Raw genomic sequence first — 14,085 nt, 5'->3', positions numbered from 1 at the left:
AAGGCTGGATCCTTACCTGACAGAGTTCAGGCTCTGGTCCTGTAAGGCTGGATCCTACCTGACAGAGTTTAGACTGCAGTCTTGTAAGGCTGGATCCTTTTGTGACAGAGTTCAGCCACTTGCAAAGGTCACTCAGCTTTTCCACTGCTGTTTTTCATTACAAAGTGAGGTGAAAATGAAGCTGAGAGAGTTTTTCCTTCAGGCCTTGCCCTTCACTCGTCATTTCTCTTCTGTCTTCTCTTCACAGTTTCATTCTGTGCCCTTGTATCTGGAGTGGGCTCCAGTGGGGGTTTTCCTCAGCCCAACCCCTCAGAAAAAAAACTCTGGGGTTCCAGGGAAGGAGGGTGAAGCAGGGCTGGTACCAGGTAAGAACTCTGGCTGACTTGCTGGGGTCTCTGTTTCTCTGGGGTTGTGTCAAGCCCCAGGATATGTTTTGTCTGGGTGACCTCCCACTGTGAGGGCTGATCTTCCCTCCCCAAATACACCACCTTTCCCCCCATCCCAAAACCCCCCCACAGTTTGAGAGGGCAGCTCCCCCAAAATTTGCCTTTGTTGCATCTTACAAAGTTGGGTTTATTCTTCTTGGTTCAGGTGAAGCTATTAAAGACTCAGAGGAAACAGCAGCACAGGAAGAAGAGGAGGAGGAGGAGGAAGAAGAAGAAGAAAATATTCCTGGTTGTACCTTGTTCATCAAAAACCTGAACTTTGCCACCACAGAAGACACACTGAAGGAGGTGAGCAGTAAGGACACAGTGTTTAAAGGATTTCAGCTGCAGCCAGTGGGATCTGGTGGGAGATGAGAGAGCACTGGGTTCTGCTGGGACTGGGAACATCACTCCAGGTGTCAGTTAAGACAAATGCATCTGGAGCAGTTTTGGTGGGGTTTAATTCCACCTAGAGACAGGTGGAGGCAGTAGGAAATCTCCTAACATTGCTGATTTGCCATGTTTTCTGTAATGCTCCTCCTTGGGACAGGCACTGCTGCAGCCCTTGGTGTGTGAGAGGCAGAGAATGAATAAATAAATGGTGATTTCTGAGTGTCACAAAAAGAAATCTGTGAAAGAAAAAAGCAGAAGCTTTTCCTCTCAGCTTCTGCTGACAGTGTGCTGCCTTGTGCTGCTTCACCTCAATAAACACTTAGGAGAGAGAGTGGCATTCCTGAAGTTATCTGGGGTGCTAATACCAAACTAAGGAAAAGCAGCTGGAATTTCTTGTACCCATATAAAATGCCACATTCCATGGCCCAAGCATCCTGGACCTCTGTGGAGACTCTGCTTCAGCTGTGGACAAATAAATACCCAGAGCAGGGCTGGGACTTGCCCCCTCTTCTTTTTCTAGCTTTACAAGGGAGTCAGATTACCAGTTTGCTGCCCTCTGGCCCTCCCATTTTTTGGGAAGAGCTGTGTTCTAGGGACATCACAGGCAGCACCCACCCTTAAGGCCTCTACCTGGCTGAGTGCATCTTGTAATCCAGAGTGTCCCTCCAGAGCCACCTCAGATCTCTGCACTTCCTGAGGGGCAGTGGAGGGTTCTGGGCACACCTGCCTTGATACCTTTCAAACTCTGTGTGTGTATTTGTACAGAAACAATTTGCTGGGGAAAGGCTCAGCTGCAGTGCTGGCAGGTGTGTGCTGGGGGAGGTGGGGCTGTGTGGCAGAGGGCCACGTTGGCAGTGGAGTTGCAAGCCTGTGACAAAGGGAGCTGAATCACGTGTCCAAATTCCTTGCAGACATTCTCCAAAGTGGGAGCCCTGAAGAGCTGCACAATATCCAAGAAGAAAGACAAAGCAGGTACTCTAGATGTTGCTGTTCAATTCCTTCCCCCAGCTGAGCTGAGGGCTCAGGTGTGGCATTGCTTCAGCACTCATCTGGCTGAGCATTTGTGCTCCTGCTGGCAAAATCCTCAGTGCTTCCAGAAGTGTTCCCGTGGAAATGGCTGCAAGCAGCAGCCAAACCTTCCCCCAGGGCTGGGTCTAGAAGGTTAAACTCCATTGTGGGATTTGTGGAGATGTGGCCTTCTCTTGAGATCTTGAGATGGGAGAAGCCAAACTCCTTCAGGATCACAGAGGAGAGTGGGATGCAGGCTGACGGGAGCCAGCGCCCTGTGATGATTAAACCCTGCATTATCCTGCAAATGGCCAGATCCTCAAGGATGCCTGGCTGAGAGCTGTGCTGAGTGGGCTGGGTTTGCCTTCTCCCTGCCAGCCCTGAGCCCCCCAGGCTGCAGGGATGAGTGGCTGTGCCTGTTGTTGGCTGCTCTCACTTCCTGAGGACTTGGATTAAGGCAAGTGCTGGCTGGGGCTTCTCTCTGGGAGCTGCACAGCTTTGTGGCATTTCCCCTTGACAGAGTTTCCTTGAGATGTGGTATTTAAAAACTCAGGTCTGCTGGGAGATAAAAAAATAAAGTGAATTCTTCAGTTCTGCTCGTGGGTCTGAGCAGGCAGCACCAAGTGTGGGCTGATCTTGTAGCACCTGATCCCTTCAGGCACTGGGGTCATCTCACACTCTGCCACTGCTCAGGCTCTGACATTGAAAATGGGGTGTTGTTTTCTCCCCTCGTTATTAATTGTCCCTTAATTATGGCTGCTGTGTTAGGCAGCATGTTGCTCAGGGGTGTGGTGGGGCTGCAGGCCTTGGCTGGACAGGGAGGGGAGGGATGGGGAAGGATGGCTCTCCTTTGTTGTGGAAGTGCCCACTCACTCCAGTTTATGGGATGTCTGTCTCCACAACAGGATCTCTTCCCCTGACTGGGACCAGCAGTTGCTTTGCAGTGTTTTGTTTAAGGAAGTTGCACTGAGATGATGCAAAGCAAAACATTGGTTTTGTCTGCAACATCTGTTATCTCCTCTTCACATCAGCACCAAAACCAGCTGGTCCAGAGCAGAGCCTTGCTCAAAAATCTCAGCCAGGGCTGCTCGTGAGGTCAGCCATGGACAGGCTGGCCCTTTTTATGGCATGTTAAGCTTTTGTCACCCCCACTTTTGGCAATCAGTGCTTGCTCCTGGTTTGTTTTTACATCTTACATCATCACTGCTTTCTTACCAAGTCCCTTTCTCTCCTGCCAGGCACTTTGCTTTCCATGGGCTTTGGCTTTGTGGAGTACAAGAAGCCAGAGAGTGCCCAGAGAGCCCTGCGCCAGCTCCAGGTGAGCCTGAGCCTCCCCTCTGCCCTTCTCTGCAGAGATTGGCTTCAGCCTGGCACTGCCACATGCAGCTGAGCTGTCAGGGCTCAGGGTTGCACTGGACAGGTGGAGAAGCCTCTAAAATGGGTTGTGGAAGGAAGAGGGTTTGTAAAAGGACAGACTGGTGGAGAAGTGTGTTTCTTAGTGCTGATTCAAAGTGGAAATCCCAGAGGATGTGCAAGGATTGAATTTTCATGAGTTTTCCTGTCAGGTGCCCCTTGCAGGGGGCAGAGACCCAGATATCCCCTCACAGAACAAATACTGATTAATGTTAATTTAGTGCTGCTTTGACTTCTAATTCTTCTATATATTTATTTCTATTAATGATATCCTTTTTTTCCTGCTGTTTCTTTGTTTGCACTCCCAGGGCTGCACTGTGGATGGCCATAAGCTGGAAGTGAAGCTGTCAGAGAGAGCTGTCAGGTGAGGCTCACCTCTCCCCTCAGTAACATTTCAGCTGCAGTAATCCTTGGCAGCTTCTCCCCTTCTTCCCCAGCACCTGCCTCCTGAGGGATGTGAACACATCAGCCTTTGCTCTGCTTTACTGACTCAGTTGTGCTTGAAAGGAAGCAAAAAAAAGGGGAATGAGCTGAAGTGGGACCCCAAAAATGAGCCCAAAGTGAGAACCAGGCAGAGTTTTCTTCCCTGCTCAAGGAAAAATCTTGTTTTGGAGGCAGTTCAGGCAGCACTGCGAGTTCCCAGGGGTTTAAAAAGTTCTTGGAGAGAAATCTTCTGTGGGTAATGAAGTCTTTTACCTGTTCATCTGAGAGAAGAGGAGCTTAAGAATAATATTCTGATCAAATCAAGACAAAACCAAGTTTATAGTTTGAAATAAAAGTTTGGATTTAGCTCCTTTGCTCTGGGCAATCAGGCACAGAGGAGAAGGTTACTTGTGGGTGAATTTACTTAGAATTAGCCTCAGATTTTAGGGATTCCTTCCTTGTTCTTACTCAGTACAGAATATTCCAGCTGTAAAGCTGCAAATTAATCCAGGTACTACTTGAATGTTGGCACATAACACTGTCCTTCAGACACTCTGGAAACTCTACTGGAAATGATATCTGCTAAATGTCAAAATTTGTTTGAAAATCTGGTTCCTGGGGACCACAGGCAGTCTGACAGCTCCTATGTCTGCACTTTGTATTTCAGTTCTTTCATTAAACCATTTTTATCCAGTTTGAGTTTGAAAATCCCTTCAGCAGGTATCCAGGCCACAATGGGAAGTGCTTTGCTGTATGGAATAATCTGCTGTCTTTTGTGTTAGGTAAATTCTGACCTTGTCCAAATGCAATACAATTCCAGAGGTAAAAAAAAAAAAATAATTTATACTCTGTTACAAAATTTCATGTACTGTTTTATAAGCCAGGAAGAAAAAGAATCAAAATTAGCTTACATTGAGCTAATTTTAAAAAATATATCCATTAATGCATTCTCCTGACAATTAAAAGGCAAGATTTGGTGACAGATGTGGCAAATGTGAGATGAGGACCTCAGCTGGAGCAAGATGGGCTGTTTTACTTCCAGATGTAGGATTTAAGGGTGTTTGGAATTTGATCCTTCTTGGTGTCCTGTGTGGCATTGCCACTGGCACAACCCAGGATGCCAGGGTGAGCTGGTGCCTCAATTTTCCACATTCCAAATCCTGAGGGAGCCAAAGTTCAAAGGGACTTTGCTGCTCCCAGTCTTCACCTGCCCTTCCTGTTGCCTTCCAGGCCTGCTGTGAAGTCAGCCAGGAAGAAACAGACTGCCAAGAAGCAGAAAACTTCCAAGATTCTGGTCAGAAACATCCCCTTCCAGGCCACTGTCAGGGAAATCAGGGAGCTCTTCAGGTAGGAAAGTGTTTTCTTGGCTCTGTGGGTCACCCTGGGGTGGAGCTGCTGTGATTTTCATACAGGGTCTTTCTCACTTTGTAAATAATGTGAATTTTTTTCTTGTCTTTGTGGAAGAAAACAGGGCTTTTGGGATCACCTGTGTGTTCTCGGTGTCCTCAGCCTTTTGTGATGTGATTTAAGCCTTGTTCCATCCTGAAAAATAAGTGGGACTTTGTAAAAGGGAAGGCATTTTTGCTGCTCCCAGGAGTGCTTTGCTCACTGCCCCAGGCTGTGGTCCCTGCTCTGGTGATGGTTTGCAGGAATTGCTGATTTTTCTGCCCCAGGGTGCTGTGTTGGGAGGTGGCCTCTGTGGGCCTGTCCTAGCAGAAGTTGGGTGATTTTGTCACATTTCTGGGGTATTTCTTAACCCTTTAAAACCCGCTCAGACCATGCAGTGCAAAGCCCCTGGCAGTGATTTTGTGTTTCCCTGTGTTGATGGAATTACACCTCCTTTATCTGTGTGAAGATGTGCTTCCTTGCAGGCTGTGAGGAAAGCTCTGTGTTCCAGCACTCATTTGGGATGAATTCCAGGGATTTCACTAAAGGCAAAGCATGACTTGCCTTTTGGACAGGGGTGTGATGATGGTCACAAGAAGATACCTCTAGAAAAGTAAAAGGTTTTTGTTGAAGCATTTTGCTTCAATCCTGCCCTGAGGGATTCAGGCAGAGCCCCTGAGCTGCCAGTGCCCATGCTGAGTTTCCTCAGCACGTGGAGCTCTGCTAATTTAAATCCCAACACTCCGAGGCACAGACGTGACCCTGGTAAAGCTGGAGCCAGCAAAGCCGGGACTGAGGTGAAGTTCAAGGCACTGGGAGGGTTTGTACATCACAGGCACAGAGCCTGTGGGGGGTTTTTGGTGTGGGATTTCTCCCTCCTGTCTCGTCTAGCACCTCAGAGCTGTGGAGAGGAGGGGCAGGGGGACATTGATTGATTTTGCAGCTTCCAGCTGGTGACAGCGCTCTTGGAGCATCCCTTTCCTTCACCTGGGCTGTTCAGAGCTGGGCTTTATCCTCAAAACAAAACCAGCACCTTGGGGGGACATTCCTTTCTCTCCTGTCCTCTGGAGCAGCCCAGAGCAGTGCCCAGCACCTCACCCTCCTGATTGCTTTGTTTGTGCCCTTCCAGCAGCTGCCTTTGCTCTGGAGCTCTGGGCTTGCTCTGCATTTAGGAACCTGCCTTAGTTTGGCTTTTGTTAGGGATTTATTGGCAGTGGCAAACAGTCCTTTGGCAGTGGAAGGGCTGGCAGGGCTGCAGGGGGCACTCTTAGCCTGCCCAGGAAAGCCAGCCTGGGGACAGCAAGGGACAGCCAGCCTGGGGACCCCCAGGCCACTCAGCCAGGCATCACCACACAGGGTGACAGCCCCAGCCCCAGGTTTTACAGCATGAGCATCTTCCCTGTTGTTTCCCCTGCTCCACAGCCACCTTCCAGCTCTGCAGCAGCAGAAAAATCAAGAAATATTAATTTCAAAATAAATAAATATTAATTTATAAATAAATATTAAATTAGGGAAAACCACTAATTTATAGGTGTGTATTTATTTTATGTACACACCTATATTATATACATCCACACAGAATCTATATATATGTATGCATTATCCCAAAAAAATACATAGATTATGCCAATATTGTTCCAAAAATATTATATTTGTGTAGATATATTTATTTTTCCCCCAAAACAAACATTTCCATGCTTTGAGCTTTGTCAAGGAGCTCAGTCCCCCTTCTCAAGTGGCCCCACAGGAGGTGTAGGTGGCACTGGAGCAGCAAACCAAGGGAGCTGAGTGTTCTGAAAAGTGGATTATTCAAGCTGCTGTACCTGCCCAGCTCTGGCAGTTCAGGAATCCCTGCCCTGGCTGGTTTTACACTTTTTGGATCTTGTTTTTTATGGATCCATCACTGAAATTGTCAGCCTTGCCCTGCACCATTGCCTGTGTCCCTCCAGCAGCCTGGAGGAACTTCATTGTGGAATCTGGGGGCAGCAGGCTCTGCTCCCTGGACTGGAGAAAGGTGGTGCTTAATTGAAGTCTTTGAGGGGAGTCAGGGATGCTCTGATCAACAGCTCAGGTCCTCTGCCTGCACAATAATCCTGTTTGAGCTGTTCCACAGGCCTCGGGTGCTGCCCTGCTCCCACCCCAGCCCCGTGGCTTTGCTGGGTTCAGAGCATGTCCTGCCACGTTCTCCTGGAGGTTCTGGCCTCTCTTGCACCCTCAAGGGATTTATTTATCTTTTTTTTTATTAAGATAGGTGTTATCTTCTTCAGAGGGAGAACTGCTGTTCAATTATAGGGGCTGCTTTTGGGCGAGGTGTGAAGATTTAGCTTTTGTGGGTGTGTTTTTTTCACCCATTTTTGTTCTTGATTAGATCCTACTCTTCTCTTTACTACCTGGAAAAATAACAAAAGGTAAATGGTGCTTAGTTCTTTGCAAAGAGCCACAGTTAGGGGAGGAGAGACAAAGGGATTGCTATCCCATGAAGGCTGCTAATTTTTCCTACCAAATTGTGGGGCTTTTATGGCAACACTTTTTTTTTTTCTCAAAAGGAACTCTAGACGTGGCAAGCTGAATTGCAGATCTGTGAAAAGCCACATTTTCACAGATTGGAGCCCTGGCAATTTCTGAAAATTGGGCTCCTTTAAGAATCTATCACATGAGATCCATGCAGCCTTCCCTGGGAGTTCCAATTAACTCTTTGTTTCAGGGCATCCCTTTCCACCCTCCTTCCCTCTGCCTGCACCAACTCCATGAAGATTGAAAATCAGGCTGTTTTGCAAGTGCTTTATAATGTTTTGAGGAGATGGGGGTTTCATTTTCCTCAAAAAGGGAATGATAAAATTTAGAAAAACACTTCCTAAAGGATTCCTGCCCAATCCAAGGCAGGCTGGGGGATGGACTCAGTCCAGGGTGTGCTTGGAGTTTGGCAGAGCTGCTGCTCATCCCACCAAAGGATGGAGTTTTTGGAGTTGTGTGTTTGGGGGATGAAGTTGTTTCTTCTTTTCTTTGCAGGATATATCTGAGAACTTAGAATTTTTTTTATCTTTGATTTCTGTGGAATTTGCAGCAATTGTTAGTTCCAGCCCTGCCCTGCCAGTTAGCTGAGGGAGATGAGGACTCAGTGTGGGAGGTGGTTTCTCATCCCTCTGGCCATCCCTTGCCTGCTCCTGCAGGAACTGCAGTCAAACACGTTGCACAAAGCTGTTAAATCACAAAATTATCATCAGCTGGGAGGCTGGACTTCAGTTTGCCTAAAGAAGCAGTGAGCAGAGTAGCAACTGAAAGGTATTGCAGGGCAAAGAACAGGTTATCAGGGGCACTTATCTGCACAGCCTGACTTTCCTAGAGAGAAATCAACACTGCTTCTTGCAGAGGCCTTTGGGGTGGGTGTCTCTTTTAATTTCAACTCCTTTGCTGACTATTTTCTTTGTCTTGACAAAGACATGGCATTGATTGCATCTGGCAAAGCAGGTGTGTGGGCCTGATGAGGAGGAAAAAGAACTATGGAGGGGAAAAGTGAAGTGGGACAAGACTTGGGAGAAGAAAAAAATCTCTGCAGAGAGATGCAGTGGATAAACTGGCAGAGAGATTTATTTTTTTATTATTTTTTTAAGGCAGTCTTTATGAAGTTAATTTTATAAGATGATGCCTTTCACTTCTTCTGACCTATTATAATAAAGTGTAGTTACCAGAATGGGCTTTTCATTTCCCATTATAAAGGACACGGTGGGATAATGAATCCTTCTGCCAGACATGCTTGCTGTTCACACCTTTCTCCCAGTAATGGAGTCTACATGACTGGAGACAATTTCTCCTTCCCCTGTTGAAGATGTGGAAAATCTGTGCTGGTGAAAGACACAAGAGGAGAAAAAAATTGAGGAAAAACATGGGAGTTTGTTAAGCAAGTGCTGGGCAGAGTTAATTAGAGCATTCCATGCAAACAATGTCCAGGACTGCTGGGTTTCACTTTTAAAACCTCAAATGTTGTGCTAGAAATGGCTCAAAACTCACTGCTGCTGCTTCTTAGCTGCTTGAATTTTGTCCCCATTCTGTCCCCCTACAGGCAGTGGCCCAAAGGCTTGGGGGCAGCTGCAGAAATCCCTGGGAGCATCTCCCTGGGCTGTGAGGGACTGCTGGGGTAGCACAGGGGCTGCAGGTGCTTTGGGAGAAGCCAGGAGGAGATACCTGAGGTGGGACAGAGCTGCTGATGTGGCAGGGTGGCAGAAGGAACAGGCAGAGCAGGGGAATGAATCCCTGAGCTCCCCTGCAGTGCTGACACCTCTGCTTCTCCCAGGAGCTCTGCTTGCAAGAAGAGAGTGCCTAGAAATGAGTCTTGGGGAAGCAGAAACCCCTGGAGAGGCAGCTGGGCACCCTGCAGCCACCAGGGCTTGGGTCCCACCTTGGTGGCCTCCCCTGAGGACTGGGAATTGCACCTTGCCTGGAGGCACAGGCTCGGCTGGAAAGCTGCCACAAACACTGCTGGCAGCAGGGACCAGAAGGTGTTTCAGAGGTGCAGTGACAGCTGGAAGGTGCCTCTGAGTTTGGTGTGGTGCTGAGTGGGCCAGCACATGATGTTCTCCAGAAAACAGGTGGGGCCATGAGCTCTCCAAAGCCCTCCCCAGGCCCCTGCTCCAGGCCAGGGCTCATCATGTGCTGCTTGGCATCCCAGCACAAGTGTGGCCTTGCTCTGGAGCTTCCAGCTTAGGGCTGCATTCCCAAGCCTTGTTTTGGCCTGTCCTTGGGGATAACAACATTTCAGGGCTGCCTTCCCAAGGTGCAGCCCGTGCTGGGAGCTCTGGGCCAGGAGCTTCAGGGAGCTGGGTCAGGGCTGCTCCTGAGGGTGCTGGCACAAGGGATGTGGTGCCTGTGTTCCCATCCAGCTCCTCACTGCAGTGCCAGGGCTGGGCTGGCCTGCTCAGTGTCTGAGGAGCAGCCTGGCTGCCTCTGGGGCTGCAGGATGCTGCTCTGGATTGAGGCTTTTCCTCCTCTGTCCCTGTCACCCATGGGCTGTGGGGTCCCACCCTTGCTGTCTGAAGGTTCTCACAAGCATTGCACCTTTGCATGTGCTGAGTTTGGTTTTGGATAGAAGGAAGCTGCCTGGTTGATGGCTCCCTCTGTCCTGGCTGTAGGCTCAGCCCCCCTGTTGGCTGTCAGTCTGTCTTTGCTTTGCCAGGGGACCACAGCACATGGGGGGCTGTGGGAGAGAGGCCAGAGGAGACCCCAGAGCTGCTGGAGGGACTGGAGCCAGGCTGGGAAATGCAGGAGAGAAGGTTCCAGTGCGACCTCAGAGCCCCTTCCAGTGCCTGAAGGGGCTCCAGGAGAGCTGGAGAGGGACTGGGGACAAGGGATGGAGTGACAGAGCACAGGGAATGGCTTCCACTGCCAGAGGGCAGGGATGGGTGGGATACTGGGCAGTGGGGACCCCCTGGCACAGGCTGCACCCCTGAACCACCCTCTGCTCTTGCACCCCTCTGGGCTGTGTGCCTGCATCTCCTGCACAGCTGGAGATGCAGCTGTGCATCCCTGCAGCCTCTGACCAATCCTGGTGTTTCCATGCCCAAACTGCAGTGCCAGGGCACATTGCACAGGAAAATACAGAGTGCAGGAGCTTCATGGAAGCAGCTTGCAGGAGTGTGCACCAGCCTCATGAGCTGCAGGTAGGAATGCAGGGATCTGCTGGGCTGCTGTATTGCTCTATTTCAAACAGCATAAATTAAACTCATTTTATTTTTTTTCCCTCCTTCTTCAAATCTTCCCCTTGTGTGCTGGAAACCCAAACACAGCAGAAATGGGTTGATATTCAGAGCCCAGAAATGGAAGTGGCCACTTTAATTTGGCCACTCTCCAAAGAGAGCCACGGGGTGGGGGAGAGGGAAATGGGCTTGCAGGGCTGTTTTTCAGTTTGAATCATAAAGGTGTTTAACATAGATAAGGAAATGTTTAACTCTGTGTTATCTTTGCAAAGTTGCTTTAAAAGGTGGCTCTTCCCAAGAGCAGAAGGAAGATTTTCTTTTCCAGCACATCCCCTTCCTGGGTTTGAATATTCATTACATACTTGATTTTTATATTTATTTTTTCCCCCTTTTTCTGCTCTCTATATACTCTGGGTCCCTTTTCTGGCCACCCAACACCTGGATTTGTCCTGTGCAAATGAAGGGAATTTCTGGGCTGCTTCCTCCTGACTCCTGCCACCTCTCTCCAGGGCATCCAGCTGAGCTTCCCAAGGGAACTTTAATTAGTTTTCCACACAAATTCCTCAGCTCAGCAGCGTGGAGGGGCTCAGGGAGGTGGAGTGAGGTGGGGAAGGGGGCTGCTTTTGGAATGTCTTGTTCAAATGCCACTCTGGGGTTGTGCTTTGGGCTTTTTGCCATTTTTTCAGTGCAGAAAATTTTCAGATGTGGGCAGGTGGTTCTCCATAGGGAGAAAACTAAAGTCTGCTTGTGCTGTCTCTGGAAATAACCCACTCGGGGTTCTTAGTGTTACAAGGTGTCTTTTTGTCTGAATTAAGAAGAGTGTGTGTGTCTAAGAAAGGAAAAACATTGGATTTGAGGTTTTTTTGCCTTATATTGTGGCCAGTTCTTGTTCATTCTCAGAGTCAGCCCTTTGGGGGCTGGCAGCTGGGGCACTGCACAATCTATAACGTTGAAATTCCACTGGACTAACTTTTGAGCTTGTGTCTCAGCCTTTCATCAAGGTACAGTCAGGATGATTATCTCCTAGCTCTTAAAATTCCTCTGTCTGTTGGGTTTGTTAACTCCAGTTCTTTGCTGGTGATGTTGATCCATCCACCCCCCCACCTTTCACTTGTGTGGGTATTTTTCAGTCTCACTTCACGAGAAGGTCCTGAACAAGCCTCTAATGAATCACAGCTTTCTCCTCACGATGACATCGTGTCCTTTATTTGCATCTCTGTTTGCATCATTATTTTTTTAACCTCATGCCTGCTGCAGCCTTTCTCCCTCTCCCAATCTGGGAGATTTTCAGCCTTGGGATGTGATTGCAATTAAAGCCCTTTCATTCCAGAGTCTCTCACCTCCCCTGAGGCAGTGCTTGTGCCCAAGGCCTTTGAACTGTGCTGGCTTCTGCAGCTGCTGGCACCAGCAGCATTTCTGTCTGCACCTTGTTTTTCCTGAAGAAATCAAGTTAAGGCAGATCAGGATGACCATCTGTCTTCTCACCTCTCTTTCCTCCTCCCCCAGCAGTATCCTGAGCACTTCCAGGCATCTGGCAGAGGACAGGAGATCTTAAATTTGCTGCAGTTAAGTCCAGGGGGAAGCTGCTGAGCCTCGTCCTCTCAGGAAGGTGCTGTTGTGGGATTGACCCTTACCAGGCATCCAGGGATTCACATCAGCTGCCTGTGAGGATGGGATGCTTTTCCTGCCCACATTCCCATTTATTAGGTACCAGGGAAGCTGGAAAACCACTTTTTGTTCTGCTGCCCATCAGTGGTCTGTGCACATCAGGCTGTCCCCTCCTGGGTGGGCTCTGGGCCTTGCCCAGGGGTGTTTGGAGGACAGACTTGGGTGTCCTTCAGCCCTTCATTTTTTTGACATCTCTTTGTGAAACCTCACTTGGAAAAGCAGCAATATTGACTTTTCCAAGCCCAGGAGTGCCAATCTCAGCATCTCAACAGGCTGGGGCTGCTCACAAGCAGCACCACTGAGATTTGTGCCAAAATCCACCCTGCAAATCCCATTCCAGGTGTGCTCCGTGGCCCTTCTCTACTTCTCTTTAACCCAGCTCCTTCTCTTCCCTCCCTTTGATGCCATGCCAGCAGCTGAGGGGTTAAAAGAGTCTGGGGGGGCGAGGGGGTGGGGATGAGGTGTTTCAGCTGCTCATTACTCACTGCCAGCTTCCCCCAAAATCATATTAATTTCACGCTGTCACGCAGGACTGCGCTGTCTCTGCCGGCAGCAGCCAGGAGGGTGACAGGGCTGGGGGGGAGCATGGCTGCCCTTCATCCCCACCATGGCTGCCTTTTTGGGAGCTCACTGATGCCTCTTTCCTCACCCTGGTGCCCACCCAGGTGGGGCTGGGGCTGCTCACCTTGCGGGGGGATGTGGGGAGCGCCATGCGCTGCCTCCCGATGATCATTTTCCACCCCGCTGCTTGTGCAAAAACCCCATGAAATTGGGTCTGCTGCAGCAGGGAGGTCTGGAGGAGGGAAGGAGGGAGGGAGGGGAGCTGCCAGCCTGCCCTGCCCTACCTGTGCTCAGCAAGGATGCTGCTTAAAAGTTGCTTTTTAACCACTTGCCTCCCTTTTTTAAAGCCAGCAAGCACAGCCAGCTCTGCCTGTAAAGATGGAGCTGCCTTTGCTTCCTGTCTGATTTCTCCCCCTTTCCTGCTGTTGCTCAGTGCCTCTGCCAGAGCTGTCACCTCTGCAGGGACTTACTGCCATCAGCTGGGCCTCTGACAGCTCCCACACAAGCTCAGCTTTGCTGAGCCCATCCTGCCTGAAGCTCACTCTCCATGGCAGACATTCTGCTCTGTCCCTGCCATTCAAATTGTTCTTACCTTTTTTCCAGGTGTGTGCTTGTTTTTTTTTTTTTTTGTTGTGGGTTGTGGCTGGAAGGATGATCCCTTCCCCTTTTCTCTCATTGTGGCCATGCTTCTTGGAGCTCTTAGCAGGGGGGGTGGACTTAGATGATCTCCAACCCAAACCACCCAGGGATCCTGTGGAATCTCTGTCCTCTTCATCCTGCACTTTCTGAGACAGGTGGAGAGCAATGAGCTTTCCATGAAATGGAGTGGAAACATCATCACTGAACCCCATGGTGGCTCAGGTAGTGCTTGCACCAATCACTCCCTGTCTTTTGGGACTTTTCCAGGTGACCCATAAACACAAATCCCACTGTGCAAAGTGGCCTCTGAGCTTTGCTGTGGTCATGGCAGGTTGGCAAGGGGTGACTGAAGCCCTGGAGCAGAAGGAGAGCCACCATTGTAGCTTGGGCAGCAGCCACACCTCCAGTTTGGGCACAGGATGGACAGATTGGACTGTTAGCAGTGAAAAGCCACCTCTGCTCCCAGGGCTTTTCCAGCA

At 49.4% G+C, this 14,085-nt stretch overlaps 1 protein-coding gene across 1 annotated transcript in view; it reads left to right on the top strand.

Annotated features, from left to right (window-relative positions):
* The window catches only part of RBM19 (RNA binding motif protein 19), a 52,910-nt gene that overhangs the window by 10,215 nt on the left and 28,610 nt on the right, over window positions 1-14,085 (top strand). Inside the window, exons 16-21 of the mRNA XM_059863378.1 lie at window positions 248-365; window positions 592-734; window positions 1,730-1,790; window positions 3,065-3,144; window positions 3,548-3,603; window positions 4,893-5,009. Coding sequence (XP_059719361.1) covers window positions 248-365; window positions 592-734; window positions 1,730-1,790; window positions 3,065-3,144; window positions 3,548-3,603; window positions 4,893-5,009 — 575 coding nt within the window. The remainder of the gene's footprint in view (window positions 1-247; window positions 366-591; window positions 735-1,729; window positions 1,791-3,064; window positions 3,145-3,547; window positions 3,604-4,892; window positions 5,010-14,085) is intronic.

Source organism: Haemorhous mexicanus, chromosome 19 (assembly GCF_027477595.1).
Source record: "Haemorhous mexicanus isolate bHaeMex1 chromosome 19, bHaeMex1.pri, whole genome shotgun sequence".
Classification (NCBI taxonomy): Eukaryota; Metazoa; Chordata; class Aves; order Passeriformes; family Fringillidae; genus Haemorhous; species Haemorhous mexicanus.
Note: the sequence above shows the minus strand (reverse complement) of the source record. Positions and strands in the feature narration are given on the sequence as shown.